Consider the following 18595-nt stretch of genomic DNA (forward strand, 5'->3'; position numbering starts at 1 on the left):
AGTAGTCGAGGCGCGAGATGACCAGGGAGTGAACTAGGAGTTTTGTTGTGTCTTTGGTTAGAAAGGGGCGTATTTTGGAGATGTTGCGGAGGCTGAGGCGGCAAGATTTGGACAGCGATTGGATGTGGGGTTTGAAGGAGAGTTCAGAGTCCAGGACAACACCTAAGACCTTGGCATGTGGGGATGGGCTGATGGTAATGCCATTGATATTGACGGAGAAATCAGGGGAAGGGGCACGAGGTGGAGGAAAAATTATAAGCTCGGTTTTGGATGGATTGAGTTTGAGGAAGTGGTGAGACATCCAGACCGATATATCTGATAGTAAATTAGTGATACGTGAGGAGACTGAGGGAGAGAGCTGAGGAGTGGATAGGTAGATTTGGGTATCGTCAGCGTAGAGATGGTATTGGAAGCCGTGGGAGGCTATCAACTGACCTAGAGAGGAGGTGTAGATTGAAAATAGGAGGGGTCCAAGAACAGAGCCTTGGGGAACTCCAACAGAGAAGGGAAGAGGAGAGGAGGAAGTAGAATTGTAGGTAATTCACGGAAACCTTACAGGATAATTACATGTCACAGTTGGTGGATTCCCCTACCAGAGAAAACACAATCCTGGATCTATTGATCACTAATGACCCAGACCTAATCTCGGAGGTAGGAGTCCAGGACAACCTGGGCTCTAGCGATCACAGGATGATCACATTTAGCGTAAATAACAATATAGCAAGGCAAGTGGGGAACATAAGAACCCTTAACTTCAGAAGGGCAAACTTTCCAAAATTGTACTTGTTGATGGAAAGGGTAAACTGGGACCGAACCCTGGGATCCCTGACCACAGAGGAAAAATGGGAATGCTTTAGGAACATATTAAGCAAAGGCATCTTGCAGTGCATTCCTATGGGAAATAAATTTAGAAGGGACAAAGCCAAACCTGGCTGGCTAAACCGGAGCGTTAAAAAACTTATTAGGGGAAGAAAATTGGCCTTCAGGAAATATAAATCAGAGGGCACAGTATTGGCTTTCGACCAATACAAGGAGGCAAATAGGAAGTGTAAACACAAAATCAAGATGGCTAAAATAGACTTTGAGAGACAAATAGCGGAGGATAGCAAAAAAAACCCAAAGAAATTCTTTAAGTATATCAACAGCAAAAAAACTAGGGCAGAGCATATTGCACACATAATTAACAATGATGGGAGGATGGTTACAGAGGACACTGAAAAAGCAACCGTGCTGAATGCTTTTTTCTCATCAGTCTTTACACAGGAATCGGAGGGGTACACTGACCATGACTGTATAGTTAGTAGTAATACACAGGACTTGCCACTATGGCTAACAGAGGGTGAAATCAGGGAAAGGCTGGATAAACTCAACACAAACAAATCACCAGGCCCGGATGGCGTACATCCGAGAGTACTCAAGGAACTCAGTAAGGTTATATCCAGACCACTGTTCCTGATCTTTGCGGACAGTATTAGGACAGGAGATGTACCAGGGGAGTGGAGGAAAGCTAACGTGATTCCGATATTCAAAAAGGGTCAGAGGCATATACCGGGAAATTATAGGCCTGTCAGTCTGACATCAGTAGTATGTAAACTTCTGGAGGGGATGATAAGGGACTATATCGTAGAGTTTGCTAAGGACAACAGCATCATCAGTAGTAACCAGCACGGGTTTACAAATGGGCGTTCTTGTCAAACCAATCTCTTAACATTCTACGAGGAGGTGAGCTGTAAGCTAGATAGGGGCAGACCAGTGGATGTGGTGTACCTAGATTTTGCTAAGGCGTTTGATACAGTTCCCCATAAGCGCTTAATTTATAAAATAAGGTCTGCAGGTATCGACAGCAGGGTTTGCTCTTGGATACGGAACTGGCTAAAAGGGCGTGTCCAAAGGGTGGTAATAAACAGCGCGTACTCAGACTGGTCTGAGGTAGTAAGCAGGGTCCCCCAAGGCTCAGTCCTAGGACCAACCTTGTTCAATTTATTCATAAACAGCATTGAGGACGGGATCAGTAGTTCAATATCAGTTTTTGCAGATGACACAAAATTAGGCAGGGCAATAACAGCACAGCATGAAGCAGATATCCTACAGAATGACCTGGACAAAATAACGGAGTGGGCAAAGACATGGCAAATGAGGTTTAACGTGGAGAAATGTAAGGTTTTACACTTGGGGACTAGAAACATAAAAGCACAATACACGTTAGGAGGGGAACCCTTGGGAGAATCAAAAATGGAGAAGGATCTGGGAGTCTTGGTTGATGATAGACTAGGCAACAGCATGCAATGTCAAGCGGCAGCTGCCAAGGCTAGCAGAATATTAGCATGCATAAAGAAAGGGATGTATTCCAGAGATAAGACTATAATCCTTCCACTTTATAAAACTCTGGTCCGACCTCATCTGGAGTATTCGGTCCAGTTCTGGTCACCAGATTATGAGGAGCGTCTGCAATCGCTTGATTTATTCTCCCTGGAGAAGAGACGCCTGAGGGGGGACATGATAGCAATTTTTAAATATCTAAATGGGGATCTAGGCTTAGAAAAAAAGCTGTTCAGTCGAAGGGATTGCATGAGAACTCGGGGGCATACAATGCGATTAGAGGAGAAGCGTTTTAACCTCAGGCAACGTGGGGGGTTCTTTACTGTTAGGGCTACAAGATTGTGGAATTCTCTACCACATGAGGTGGTTTCTGCGGGTAGTATGGTGGCTTTTAAAAGACTCTTAGACGTACATCTCAAGGATCAGAACATTCAGGGGTATGCAAGATGATTACAGCCCCACACATCTACACAGGTTGAACTGGATGGACTTTTGTCTTTATTCAACCTCACCAACTATGTAACTATAAAGGCAAGGGTGAAATGTGTAATAGGGCCCCATAACAAAACAAATTGATTGACTACATCAGTGTTGTCAGACTAAATACATTTTAAATTCATCCAAAATTAATTTATCAAATGTCATTGCTACCTGCACCGATCATTGTGTAGTCAAACAGTGCTGTACCCTTCGTGTTGTGGGCCCCATAGGCAGGGCTGTCTTTATAATTGATTGGACCCTGGGAAAACATTTTCTTGGGCACTCACGAATCCTCCTATCAACTATTTGCGAACAGTGCAATAACAATGACTGGGCCCAGGGCAGCTGCCCCTTTTGCCCTGTGTTAAAGACGGCCCTGCCCATAGGCACATGCATGGTTTACTATAGTTACATTACGAGTGAATGTGGTACATTACATTGACATCTTTTTAGAGGCTACATGGAAAAGTACTAAAACAAAAACTTGCTTGGTTTTATTCTTCTCACATTGTCAGAGTGGAAGACTTTCATATACATATTTTCATACTTTCATGGTGAATAAAATCTGAAAGATTATATGAATCCCAGATGGATCACGCAAGATAAAGTTCCCACAGATATCACTAATATACTCCCAGACACCCATCCCTTTACTAGGAGTGCTTTTCTATGTTATTTGTCTGTAGACCAACATATTGTAGCTATCACTGGCAGCACTGTTGTCAGACTTGGATTATTCGGTAAAGGAGGCCCATCAGGATATGTTATAATTAATGGAATCCAGATTGGGGAAAACAGTAAGAAAACTACTTTTCACAGTTCAGGAAAGATAAAACAATTTTTAAAATGCGTATTACAGACTGGCCATGCATCTAGACCTAAAATTACTAATAATCCAAGCATGTAATGTAACACATCAACAATTAAAGACATTCATATTCTTTTGATATATGCAATAAAGCAGAGCAAACAGTAATGATGATATGGTTTGTGTAGTTATCCAGAGCAACTAATCATATTTCAGCTTAGTGTAGTCAGACTGACAGTTATGAGTCTGTGTATTTTATACATTTCTTATATTGTGACATGCAAAAATGTATTCATGCAGACTTTTTAAGTGACTGGGAGGTCCACTTTCATTCCTCTTAAAACAGATTATTGAGTCCTACTGTTCATACAATGCTAAGAAACGCTGTTCTAGTTAAAGTCCATAAAGCTTCCATATTTTCTCCCTATGATCAGAAGATAATTAGTAAAAATATAATGTTTACTTGATTTGAAATTTACAGGGGAATATAATTTATTATGAGTTTTTCAGACCATACAAAGTGGCACAACTACCAACTTTAGGCTGGTTTCACACTCATAAATTGCATTCTTCTGCAGTCATTTGAAGATGCATTGAATTATTCCTGTTCTATCATATAGGACTTTACCAGTCATACAGTCTCCGATGCTGGGGCCAACATGGGTAAAAATCATGCATAGCCATAGAACAATTTTAGCTGTAGGATCAATCCCATGCATTTCAGATATGCAGGGCTGTAAACCTTAACTTGTTGTCTTTCCATTAATTTTCTGGATGGTGATTACTTGTATTCTGGCAGCTGATTTTCATTAATATCACCGTGAGAAACTGAAACACTTGAATGAAAAACATGTGCGGTTTGGATTTCCCCCTAAATTTAACTGTCTCACTTCCACCAAAGAAAATAGTATGACTAATCTCAAGGGCTCAGTTACACAGCGCAGGAAATATAACATACTTGGCCTTGTAACCCCAGCATTAGCGTGCTTATAATATGGTAAATGAGAGCCTACTGATTGTGGTAATCAACCATGTCATACAAACAATCACTACAACACCCTAAAATATAAATTGTTTATATTCTTGATTGGCAGCCATTTAATTAAAAAAATAAATAAAAAAAAATCTGTATAATGATAAAAGGTGATCTTTATTAGCATTAAAGGACATCTGCAACAAATTCTGATAAAAAAAATTGCTTCACTCGAAATTCCAAACCCTCCTTGGTGCTATTATCTTAACAGAGTCTTCATATTATAAAACACTGCAAGTAAAGTAAGATGTATGTATGTAGGTAAATGTCATGAAAAATCTGCTTCTGTAAACAACCTAATTCACACTTCATTGGTCATTGCTAATGTAATCAATGCCATGGCATAGCAAATGTGGTCTTCGCCAAAGTGGCTTTTTTTAAGCCAATCATTGTCAAGCTCTAGCTAAAACTAGTCATGAATATAAGATAATTGGAAAATGTTGCCTGTTTTGGTCTCTTCTCACTGTGCAGAGGCATGTTGGCATATGGGTTACTGTGTTCAAGGGCAGTTCACCCTGCATGAATTAGACAGTGGATGTAGATGCCCAAAGAAACAAAATATGTTTTCAAGGTTTGACCTTTAATATACACATAATAAAAAATTCTTATTAGTAGGAGGCTTAAATCTGCTCATAGGTTTCATGTGTGGTCATATATTAGCTATCCAAGCTCGGACATATATTAAAATGCCAATATAATCATGTCTTACATATTTGTGTGATCTGTAGGTACCCCCAGTGGTATTATTTAGAGGAACAATAGGTGCACATATTTAAACTAGTCTTTTCACCTTATCAATCTTTGCCAAGGATATTTGGTAAAAATTTTAGATACGCCATAGCTCACACACAAGAAATGAATAGACTCTGCTTTACTGGTTTAAGAGTTTCTGTACTGGCCAAGCTATAACAGTTATTTAGAGTATGTGAACTGATACTTTAACCAAACACTGAAGACTTCAAGCTTTGTTCATTTGATTATGCAATGAAGCAAACCCTTTCCTAAATGTCTTTTGGATCTATGCCCCTATCCTGTCTCAGCATCTGGGGAAAGCTCGACAGCTGTGAGAAACTTGCTCCAAGTTCTACTTTTTGTCACCCATGTGTATAGGATCTAATTGTCATGGCTTTATTCTGAATTCATAGGAGACATTTACAGTATTTATCTCAATTTAGTACTTATGCCACAAATAATGTGGGATCACTGATAATTACAGTGTCCCTTTACAGTGCAGTCCCCTATGTCAGAGTGCCCCTAGCAATCACAGCCCCCTATCAGAGTGACCCTTGCAGTTATGCCCCCCCTTTTCTCTAAACACAGTGCCTCCTTTTACTCTCTGCCTCCCCTTTATAGTCCTACCTTCGGCAGGGCACAGACAGAATTCAGCCTGTGTGTCCTCCCCAGGGTTCCCCGCCCCACTGACGATAATATCCTATCAGCAGGGCAGGAGGAGCTGCAGATCTGGATCATATTACCAAGCAGTTGATTACCCGTTTGTAACTATGAAGACCCCTGCTCTCTGTGCAGATCTCCAGCTCCTCCTGCCCCCTGCTCCCTTACACCTAAGTTCACACATCTCCCCTTACTTCAGAGTCCACAGAGCTCCCTTACATCAAAGACCACACAGCCCCCCTTAAATCAGAGTCTGCACATCCCTCCTTGCATCAGATTATGAACAGCCCCTTTGCATCAGGGTCCACACAGCCCCCCTTGATTCAGAGTCCGCACAGCCCCCCTTAAAGTCCACAGAATTTACACTTACACTGTAAGGGGGAGCTCTGATGTAAGGGGGTCTCTGCTCACCCAAGCCCCCACTTACATCAGAGTCCACCTTACATTAATTTATACACTAGGAGACAGGAGAGAAAAGGGAGGGAGGGGATATGGGATAGAGGGTGAGCTTATTTACCGAACAGGGTTAGAGGCTCAGGCATCATCTGTGAGCACCTTTCCTCTTCTGGATGGTGGCTGCTGGCCTCAAACTTCCCATCCACACATCCCTGGGGAGTGCGGGCAGGGCAAACACAGGAGAGGTGTCGGAGGAGGAGCAGCAGCAGATGAGCTCTCTCTTCTCTCCCGTCTGTGCGGGTGAGGGAACTGTCAGTGCTGGCTCTGAGCTGTGTGTGAGAGACACTCAGCTCAGAGCACTGCAACCAGCAACTCCTCTGGTAGTTCCACCACTGGTGCGTCCCTGTCCAGCTCCTTCCCCTGCTCTGCTGATAGAATGGCATTGTTGGCAGGGCAGAAGAGATGGGATAGGAGACACAGGCATGCAGGAGGTGTGACGACCGTAGTCTGTGTTAGCCCTGTCCGGACCATGGTGGCGGTTTACCTCCCGCTGTACGGCCTGGTCATCAACAGCCCACAAACTGGGTTGCCCCGGCCCACTGGGTAAATGCCCAGTGTGCCCTATGGCCGGTCCAAGCCTCGGTTGATTTACTAAAACTGGAGAATGCACAATCTAGTGCAGCTCTGCATAGAAGCCAATCAGCTTCCAGTTTTTTTTTTTTTTTTGTCAAAGCAGTTTGAAGTATAAAGCTGATTGGCTAACATGCGCAGCTAAATCAGAATCTCCAGTTTTAGTAAATCAACCCCAATGTATTTATTTTATGTCAAGTAACTAGGCACCAGGTAGATCTCTAGATTCATTTTGAGATATCCACCAGGTTATTCTAATCAGATTTGATGAATAAAAAAACTTTTCAATATAGAATTTAATAGTTTAAACAAATTGTATACACACAACTAAATGAGCCAAAACAGAAACTGATTCTCAATGAACTGATGTTCAATGACACTATACAAAGTTTAAATGAGAGACAGAGAATCCTGTGTAATTATTATCTGGGGTGATTATTTGTAAAACACAGATTTTGTAAATATATTAAAAAAATATAGCATAATGATGTACAAACTTTATGAAAAATGGAAACCACCTGACCCATAGCCCCTGGGGCCCAAGACGCGTTCCTCAGTGCAGCTTACCAAATTTTCAGTGCTAGGGAGAGAAGATCAGACAGTGGTGGTTCATGAAGCATCTGCTGCATCTCTGTGTCAGCAAAATTCTAAGTCTTACAAAGAGGCTGCCAGTGTGCTGAGTCCAAGCTTTACCAGCAAACTGGCTCCTAACATGCCAGCTGTAGCCAAGAGGTGGAGTCTCTATGTGATAAGCAGCAAAAGCTGTCAATCTAAGCTGTCCATGCTTCAAGCTGTAGGGCAGGGGTATTGAATTATTTTTACGGAGGTCCAATCAGTAAAATCTTCTTCCAGCAGAGGTCCTAATCGCACGTTTGTACCAAGACTCCTTTACATCACAGCCTCTCCCTAGATCACAGTCCCGTTCTTACATCAGTGTTCTCAGTCCTCCACTTCATTTCACAGTTTTCCCTTCAAAGCATTGTTCTCAGGCCCCAGGCTCCTCACACCCACCCTCTTCACAAGAGTGTACTGAATCACCTTTACAAAACACAACCCCGTTATTCATGGCAGAGTCCTCACTCCCCCTTTCAAATCATCACAACCACCACAGTACTGTCCTCTGCCCGCTTTACATCACCTCCCTACACACAGCACTGTCCCCTTTACATCACCCACCCCCACATCACAAATTCCCCCTCCCCCCACACACAGTAGTGTGTTCTGCCCCTTCACATCATCTGCCCCCCACAGCACTGCCCCCTTTACATCACCTGCCCCCTCTAAATCATTCCTCTGCCCACAGCACTACCCCCTTCACATCACCTGCCCCCACCCCCCTCCACATCACCCCTCCCCCCACAGCACTGCCCCTCTTCCCATCACTGGCCCCTGCACATCATCCCCCCAACATCACCAGCCCCCTGCTCATCAACCACCCCCCCCCTGCACACACACACAGCACTGCCCCCTTCACATCACTCCCCCCACAGCACTGTCCCATCACATCACAAATCCTACCCCCCCCCCCCAAAGTAGTGTGATCTGCTCTCTTCATATAACCTACACCCCCTCCACTTCAGCTCCCCCCTCCAGCACTGCTTCCTCTCACATGACCCCCCCTCCTGTAGTGTCCTTTGCCCTTTACTCTCCTACCTTAGATCTTGCGGAGGGCGGTAGGTAATATGCCAGGTGCGGGAGCTGTGCCTCCTGCACGTGGCATATTAGCATTGTGCCTCCTGACATGCAGAGAATGACAGCAGTTGAGGCTGGGAAACAGAAGCGGCTTCTAGATGGTGTGACCACAGGTCTGGATGGGACAGTGGCTCGGTGCAGTTTCCGGCCCGCAGCCTGCCATTATGTGATGCCTCCGCTGTAGGGGAACTCAGCCACCTGTACAATACATCCCTATTCACATGGGTTGTCAGAAGGTGATCTGCCTGTTAAGGACTGGTACTGATAGCTAACATAGAAAACCCTGCTAGGGATGACAGTTCCACCCTGCTGATGGAAAAGGAGTGCGGAAGAAGTAAAGAAAGATAAAAGAATGTAAAATCAAAGTGAATATAGGTTTATAAAATAAATGTGAATTACAGGTATACATTTACAAGTAATGTGAATTACAGTTATTGGTTGTAAATGCAAAACTGTTCTGTGCATTAATCCTCCTTCAAATCTTTGCAGTATGCTGCAAAAGTATTACCACATGCATGTTAAAGCATGGCAACAGGCATTGTGGTAAGGCAGCCCAAAAACTTGACCTGACTCTTTTTCCCCACATTAATGTCTATTTCCAAGCAAGTTCTTTGGGTGCTTTGAATGACATGTACATTTATAGGCATGATTACTTAATTCTTCATTTTAGCAATCTAAATCTGTTAGACTGTCTCTACCATAATACTTTTTATTCATGTAGGCCCGATTTTATCTTTATTTCAATAATATTTAAACAATTTGACTACAATTTAAGTACATATTTTAATGTACAGCACTTTAGACATTTCAGGAACCTTACTTGAGGCCCTCTATATTTACCAAGCTGATGAGTGATGACCACTGCCTAAAACCATTATATTTTTCTTTTAAATTAGCATTGTTTAGTTTTGTTGAACTTAGACCTCTTTTTCCAAATTTGGAGCCAGAAGTTCCATGCTTCGATAAGTGCGGAAAGTAGGATTTTTTCCACTATAGCTTAACTGATATGTCAGCCCGGAACATTTGATATTTTTTGTTCTATCTGTAGTACACAGGAAAGCTTTTTAATATTCTACCACAAAGAGAAACAATGTGCAGTAAAGAAAATCAACCAATTAGATTTAGCCTTTTATCAGTTTAGAACTGTGAAAACAACCATAAATTAGCACCAGTTGCAAATCATTTTTGCCGTATAAATAAGGACATGATGAATCGGCCCTGACAAAACTGACACAAATCTTTTAAGGTCCACCTCCATTTTATCCAAAAAAAATTTTCAGATAGTACCCAGCAACTCGAAAAATACAGCTTTTGCTGCAATAATTGTCTGATCCCAAGTTCCCTAAAGAATTATTTGCTCTCTTGGCTCTGGCCTTATTCCAAATTGAATGGAAGCCGGGGTCTCATGAGAGAAGGGTTTCATGATGCAGAGAACAGTGCAAAAGTCATCACATCAGCTACACTCTCTGCATTATTTAGGATTACCCCTTTCTGGAAAAGAGACAAAGTGGACCCTGGCTATTCACATGAATAGCCTGAAGACATTGAAATCAGGTAATACTCTAGGGCACATATATCAAACACAAGGCCTGCAGGCCGAATCTGGCCTTCCAGCACTTGTCATGTGGCCCTTGCACCCAGTTTTGCAGCTGGAACATAGTGGAACTCCTCTGCCACCACCTCTGGCTCTCACCAGAGAGAATGATCTTCCTGCAAGGCATACCGCCTACACAGAGAGGTACTAGATTTGGGCCAGGTAGGAGAGAGAGATGCAAGGAAACTTTGGGGGGGGGGGGGGGGTTGGGGTTGAGTTTTCACACCCTGCACTCTGTACACAGCACACCCCTGTACTCTTCACTCTGTACGTAGTGCACCAATAAACCCTGCATTCTGTACATAGTGCACCTTTAAGCCCTGCACACTGTACATAGCATACCCCTGAAATCTGCAGTCTGTACGCAACGTAATCCTGAACTCTTCACTCTGTACATAGTGCACACCGGATACAACTGGCCCTTTGAGTGCAACCACACTGCTGACGTGGCCCGTGATGAATTTGAGTTTGCCATCCCTGCTCTAGGGAGTGGAGAAAGATTGGTGGGTAGGAGGGTAAATTAGGACTGTAAGTCAAATGCCACACAATGCCAAAAGGCATACATGTCAAACTAGAGTTTTTTTGGACCCAACTTTCTTTATACTGTATTAATTGATGAGATTAAGGGCAATGTCAATGGACTACTAAAGCTACACATTGTTTGCTTGCTTGCTTGGGCTTAGTGATTCTGAGAGAACTGCTTATGTGTTAGAATCCTAAGAATAAGGCTTAAACTTGTTTGTTTATTATTAAAATGTATGTTACCCCAACAATGATTACCACTTATATGTGCCCGTTTTTCATTTAGTTTTTTAGGTAATCTAATATTTTACTTTTTTGGTCCTTAAATTGATTATAAATGCAATGTCTCTTCTGTAATAAAATAAACGTACCTGCCTGTTCGCAATCATCTACAGAATTTACACTGACAATCAAGATGGGTATATACTGCTGACACATCGGACTGTTGGAGCTTAGGGGAGTATTGCTGTCTTTAGTTCTACTTTAAGTTTTAATTAGGAATGGATGAGAACTGTCAGGTTTTATTGTTGTTTGTGATCCATTGAGGCGATTCCTCTTACTTTTTGAATCCCTGTGATAACAGTACATGAAATGAGAAAATGAGGGTCCTTGGGACAGAAGTAAAAGCCTGAAAAAGGTCCTAACATATCCCGGCATTAATAAGTGTTTACCTACCAACTATGTCCATAGGAGAAATGTTACTTCTGTTCCTGTTCCTATAGCCCACTCTTACTGGCACATAAGGTGAGGAGAATGTTTCCCCAATGGAGAAACAAGCAGCAATATCAAGTAAGCAATGAGTCTAACCCTTTCCCACTTTATTCAAACAAAATAATACAAGCTTTGGCAGGAGTTAGGCTTTAATTGTCTTCACCCTGGTTACTGTCCTATGTTGGTAGTCCGACTTAATCAAGATTCTTTCCATGGAAACAAGATCCATGTTAAGTGTTTGCCTACTCTTAAAGAGTTCACCTACTCTCTGCCCCCATTGGAGACATTTCCAATGTGTTCCTGTTCCAATGATCCCCACTTACTGGCACATGAAGTGAGGGTAAATCTCTCCCATTGGGACACAGGCTACAGTAATAAGAAAACAATGGGTCTAACCCTTTCCCACTTTAGTGAAACAAAATAATAAACATTTTCCCTTGATTTAGGCTATAAATCTCTCTCAGCTGCATAAGGAGCACAGAGAGGTGGGGTGGAGACTGCAGGGGGCATGTCAGCAGGAAGCAGAGAAAAAGTAATACACTGATCTTCCCAGTGAAGAGTTTGCAGTGGGTTTGTCAGCACAAGTCTTGGCCCTTGGAACACAGGCAGGTTGTTCTCCTAGCACAGACAGAAAACTGACCCCACTGGGGTGGATGTGCTTCTATACCTAGTATGGTCAGTTTGAAATAAAAAAGCAGAGGGGCTGGCAGGATTGCTAGGTATTTTACACCAAGGAAGAAGTACAAAGTGAACAGGATACCTTTTAACACAAGTACATGGTACAACATATAAATATCAGGAATACGAAATTTTGGGAATAACATATACTTAAATGCCAATTGTTTCAACTATATCTCTATCTATCTGATCAGGCTTCACAATCCAACAACCAACATATTTTTAAACAGAATTAAATTACAATGTGGTTGAGACCAATTTTGATGTGTATCATATGAATATATTGCTTGGGAGATTTAATTTGTTGTAGTAGGTTGCTGGACCTTGTAGTATAGGTGTGTTTAGGGTCTAACTGATTGGCATCTACACATACATCAGTGTAACCACTTTTTGTGAATGTAACTCTATTACAGTAAGAATTTTAAGATTGTATGAAATTTCTCTTCAGGCAGTTCATATGTACTATATGTCAGTATATACCACTACCCTCAGTCGCATAGATGTGAATTCCTCAGATATAATGTCTTACCATGGGCTAATTATGACTGAGCCCATTAAAAGGCTTTGCAGATCCTGGACCAAGTAAGGTTTATGATGTTTCTGCATTGCTTTATATCAATGTGTCTTAAGCTGGACTGTTTTATTTTCTCAATGTGTAACTTTTCTGGCTTCCTAGCACAGACATGAGATTTAAATCTGATTGTCCCTGTTACCGACTTGTGTATTTTGGACAAAATAAGGGTGGCACTGCATTTAGTGCAATAACACCCTCACTGCACATAGTTTGGGGTTTTTCAAACCTCATTATCATCACAGTATAAGGACAAATATAATTCAGAACTGAACAGTTTATAACTTACTTAGTTGATGTACTGTTAGTTAGGAGGCTGTAGTGTGCAGTATAATTACTGTATCCCACAATGGGTTAGTATTACTATCGTGATATGCCTCCAACAATGTTATCTTATTTCTCGCTTCCAAAGACAGGCAATGCTGTTGCAAATTATATCACAAGTACACAAGTACGTGAGAAATTTAGCACAAACTCATTAAATCTAATTCTGCGTATAGCATATGTTACATCTGTATAGTTGCCTCTTTGGCCCGTTTTCGTGTGTACATTAGGGAGAAACTATAAGGTGGTAAAAACAGGCAATTTGACTTTTTCCCAGAACTGCCCTCCACCCCGCCCTGTAAAGGTAGTTAGATAAGGTTGCACACTTGCATTGGCTGTGGTGCTTTACGGCCACCCACAAATAATAAAAAAAAAATATTACGTGACAAAGGATTCCCACTATGGATTAGCTAATGAGAAAGAATCGTAGTGGCCTTGTGGATTTGTGGTTCTGCTTGTTGGATTGAAACTTGGGATTAAACTATACAATAAGGGATGAGTTACTCGTGATGAGTCATCCACTTCTGTGAGTAAACAGCAGCTTGAGCTATTGAGCCTGTAAAAATTTTTTATTTTTTTTTCAACAGGGTGTAAATCTATGGAGACAAGAAAATATATAAAACCACATGAGAGTTTTACTGGCACAGAGCATGTTCGCTCATTGACTTGCTTAGCCAGACATTTCCCCACCATCTACACCATGCAAATCAAACCTGACTCATGAAATATGTATACAAAGTCAACATTATTAAGTCAGAGTTTTTCTCTTTTGTATCTGTTGTTCTCAAATCCTCCTTTTTATAATAAATACTAAAGGGTCTCTTGTAAATTCCTAATGTATTAAACCCAGTCAAATTGAGTATTGGCTGTGCAGGGTTCGTAGTTACTATTAAAGTGGAACTTTATGTCAAAAATTAAAAATGGTTGAACAACGGGCAGCATTTTTAAGCACAGTTCACAGTACTTCGATTTTTCTGTGATTTTCAGTACAATTACGTAGAGCGACTGATGCAACTTGGCTGTGTTTTTGAATGTTTTATGAGGCCAAGTTGCAATGTAAATCACACCAAAGTAAAACAGGAAGCTTTTCTAAAATCGCACCATTCTGAGACGTATTGATGACAATAGGCACCTTTGAATATAATGTGATTTTACCTGGTCATGCAATTCTGTGTGATTCAAGCTGCATAGAAGTCGCACTAGTTTTTACCAGCACTTAATGCTAAAGAGACATGCTATGACTCTTCTGCTTTAAAGTTACTTATCTACCTTTCTGCCCCTATAGTGAGCTGTGCATGCGCAGCTCATTGTACGAATTCAGCAATGCTGAGCTGACTGAACTCCTGCGCATGCACGGGAGTGACTTCATCTCAGCCCATTCAATGAAAGCAGCGATGCCCAGATTGATATTCAGAAGATGTCAGCAACTGGTGGGGAGCTCTGAGGCTAGGCATCGTTGGATTGAAGGTGAGTATAGTTTCCCTTTAAGTACAATTGGCACGATGCAGCATTTTCCTGCATAACTGACTACACATTTTTTCCATAATGAGTAGGAATAGTCATTTCATATAAGGTTAATTACACATTATTATACTATTCTAAGCCAGGTTAGGGCAAGGAAAATATGAAAACTTCCTGTGTAAAAGAGATGATCCTGGCAGAGGATGTTACTAAGGTTTCCAAAATTTGTGTGCCTACAGGCACTTTGAAGTTGAATATTTGTGGTCTGCTGTTTTTTGGGCAGTTTTCAGGAGTGAGGAGAGGTAGTGTGTGACACTTTTTTTTCTTTCTAGAGTGTTCTTGACCTTTAAATATTGTTAGAATAGAGATAATTTTTTAAAATTCTACACTGTTATGAAACAGAAAGATACATTTCGCTCCATTCATTACTGACTCCTAATGTGTATTTAGGTATATTGTGACTGTCTCAGTCTATAAGTTTCTGGGGGGGAGGTTAAAGGAGTTGTAAAGTCAGAAGGTTTTTTATCTTAATACATTAAGATAAAAAGCCTTCTGTGTGCAGTAGCCTCCCCAGCACCCCCTAATACTTACCTGAGCCTTATCTCTGTCCAGCGATGTCAACGAGTCTGGGACTCTCCCTCCTGATTAGCTGAGACACAGCCGCAGCACCATTGGCTCCTGTGGCTGTCAATCAAAGTCAGTTAGCTAATCAGGAGAGAGAGGGGGGTGGGGCCAAACTGCAACTCCATGTTTGAATGGATACACCAAGCTGCAGCTCGGCTCCGGTGCCCCCATAGCAAGCTGCTTGCTGTGGGGGAACTTGAAAGGAGGGAGGAGCCAGGAGCAGCGAAAATGGACCCGAGAAGAGGAGGATCCAGACCACCTTGTGCAAAACCACTGCACAGGGCAGGTAAGTATAACATGTTTGTTATTTAAAAGAAAAGAAAAATAACGGGACTTTACAATCACTTTAGTCTCATCTGCCTTTCCCTATGCTGTAAGTGCTTTGCTTTTGAGAAAACCAGGATGCCTACAGGGGCTCCAATCACTACAACCTAGTAAAAATACTATCTATCTATCTATCTATCTATCTATCTATCTATCTATCTATCTATCTATCTATCTATCTATCTATCTATCTATCTATCTATCTATCTATCTATCTATCTATCTATCTATCTATCTATCTATCTATCTATCTATCTATCTATCTATCTATCTATCTATCTATCTATCTATCTATCTATCTATCTATCTATCTATCTATCTATCTATCTATCTATCTATCTATCTATCTATCTATCTATCTATCTATCTATCTATCTATCTCAGGTTAACAGGGAAACCTTATTCCATGAAAGTGAAGGGTGTAAAACCCCCTGCAGCACTTGTTGGGAAATAATCCAGTGTGTGTTAATGATTGAAACCATAACCTACAAGTCATGTAACCGATCTGGCTTTCACATTGCTGCCTTAGGTTTCTAAATAGTGTATTGACTGTGTGCATTTCCATGTCTACCCACTGTTATTTCACATTCCCAGACCAGACAGGGATAACATTCAACTTCAGTTTGACAAGTATGTGAAAATGTTATTACATCATGTCAAACTGTGAGCATATATTTAAGTAGGTGGAAATATTTTAATCACTGGAAATTTTTGCTTTTAGACTTGCTAGCAGTTAGTAGGTTGCTGCTATGAAAAATAACATCTACAATATTAGATTTAATGTGTATCTTATTGTAATAAACTACAGCTATTTTAAGTGTTACAGCAGTAACGTATTATATTCCAGACTATATCCCATACAATAACTTTTATAAAGGTTAAGTCATACATGATAGCTAAACAACAGCCATACTAAAACCATACTGTATTTTTCCTAAGTAATAAAAGTAGTAATAAGAGAAAGACATTATGAAACAAATGAATATTTCTTTAGGGTATTTGTTTATCTGGGGCACTTGTTATTTTGGTGTTAGCACTAAAAGTTAATAAGTGACCCATGGGACATGCACATTTGGAGTCAAACAGTGTGACAACTGTTTTCCTATTCCATGTGACGTCATGTTTCTGACCTGTAGTTCATGGATGTGTAAATTCTAAAAAAGAAAAAGATCAATGTCACAGCTTTGTGCTATTTTACACTTACTTGCAATTTTTAGGTTGGTAATTATACGTATTACAAATGTAAATATTTTAAAAAATAAGACATTTCTGGTGACAAAATAAGACTTTCATGAGACTGATGTGTCCCTACTAATATCATTTTCTTGTCATACTCTTTTACTATATGTATGTAATGTAACTATGTACATTTTATGGTTAATTTTAATCAAAATGTATTGATTACACAGGTGTATATTCATACATGTTGATATCATACTTTCAAAATCTAAATTCTTAAACATTTTTATGTTTTACCTCTTAGATATCTTACATCCATCACTATGTTTAAACAAACAGATACTGTATTAAAATGCACAATATAATAGAATGTTAATGGCTGTTTATTGTTTTAATATATTTTTGTCAGTATTATTATTAATATTATTATTATTTTATAGAATTTATATAGCGCCAACAGTTTGTGCAGTGCTTTATAATTCATTTTTATTTATCGTTCAATACATTTTTATTGTTTTCAAGTATAAAGATTATAAGATAATGTAATTTGCAGTAAAACAAAGAATCATTTTATTTATTTAACAGCTTTCTGTAATATAATCAATCTTAAATCAACCCATGATAGGTGGAATAGATAACGTTACCTGTGACGGGGGGATCAGTCGTGCTGGGATGTAGGACTGCTGCACATCTATGATATTGGAGTCAATTTTGCTGCCTCTTGAAGTGCTACCTTCAGCTTCCAGGTGAAATGCACTACCTTCAAATGTAGCACTGCAAGGGTAGAGATGCCACAACAAGACTGGCACAACATAAGCATACATCCAAAGGAAAATGTTAGCCATTCCTTCCTTGCATCCAGTTTTTTCTTGTAGGACAAATTTCAAGTACAGCTCTCTGTCTGATACACACCCTCCTTACTTGTGTGGAGCTTCCAATAATTAAACTTGAGATTTTACTTTCCAGATGTGAAGCAAAGGAGGATGTCCGCTTGCTAGTTACGTCGTTTTTCACATACAGAAAAAAGATCTCATCCTCTGCTTTTGCCAGTTGCTGTGTTTTCCCCTGGAGACTACAGTAAAAAAAATCTAAATAAGGGCAGTGAGAAGTAAGCTTTCATATACTGGTAGGAGAGCTCCACTAGCCCCCGAGCCCCCGAGCCACCTTATCTTCTGAGTGTCAGGATACAGGATACAGGCTGTACAGCTGTGTTTCACTCACTCACTTCCTTCAGTGCAATCAAGTTTACCTTAAATTGTAGACCCTCCCTCTGGAAGCACAGAGCTTCAGCCTACAACTTGATTTCAGAGAAAATGATTAGAGTGTTGCAGAGCTAGAAGACACCATATCACTGATTCCATGCTGTCTTATCTGTAATAACAAAGTGTTAGAGAATGTAGACTGCAGCCTGTCACTAACACATACTAGCTTTAAGTGACAGATTGTGTGGCATTTGTGTAGTCTATAACACGCAAGACAATGGACATACACACACCTCACTTAGCAAATACATTGCTAAGTAGGGGAATGCACAGCATGTGGATATTAAAGTGGACCCCCAATAAAAATCCTTGAAAAGAACTTTGGAAAGTAACATATACAAAATTACCAAAAGTATTGGGACACCTGCCGTTACACGCACATGAACTTTAATGGTATCCCAGTCTTAGTCTGTAAGGTTCAATATAGAATTGCCTCACCCTTTGCAGCTTCAACAGCTTCAACTCGTCTGGGAAGGCTGTCCACAAGGTTTAGTAGTGTGTCTATGGGAATGTTTGACCATTCCTCCATAAGCGCATTTATGAGGTCAGGCACTGATGTGGACAAGAAGGCCTGACTCACAGTCTCCGCACTAAT

The 18595-nt window shown here is 40.7% G+C and overlaps 1 protein-coding gene across 1 annotated transcript in view; it reads right to left on the reverse strand.

The window, feature by feature from the left end:
- Positions 1-17978, reverse strand: part of LAMA4 (laminin subunit alpha 4) — a 159583-nt gene extending 141605 nt beyond the window's left edge. The window contains exon 1 of the mRNA XM_082250251.1: positions 17383-17978. Within this exon, the coding sequence (XP_082106377.1) occupies positions 17383-17583 (201 nt within the window). The 5' untranslated portion in view covers positions 17584-17978. The remainder of the gene's footprint in view (positions 1-17382) is intronic.
- Positions 17979-18595: the final 617 nt, after the last annotated feature.

This window comes from Pelophylax lessonae (assembly GCF_965119305.1).
Source record: "Pelophylax lessonae genome assembly, chromosome: 3".
Lineage (NCBI taxonomy): Eukaryota > Metazoa > Chordata > Amphibia > Anura > Ranidae > Pelophylax > Pelophylax lessonae.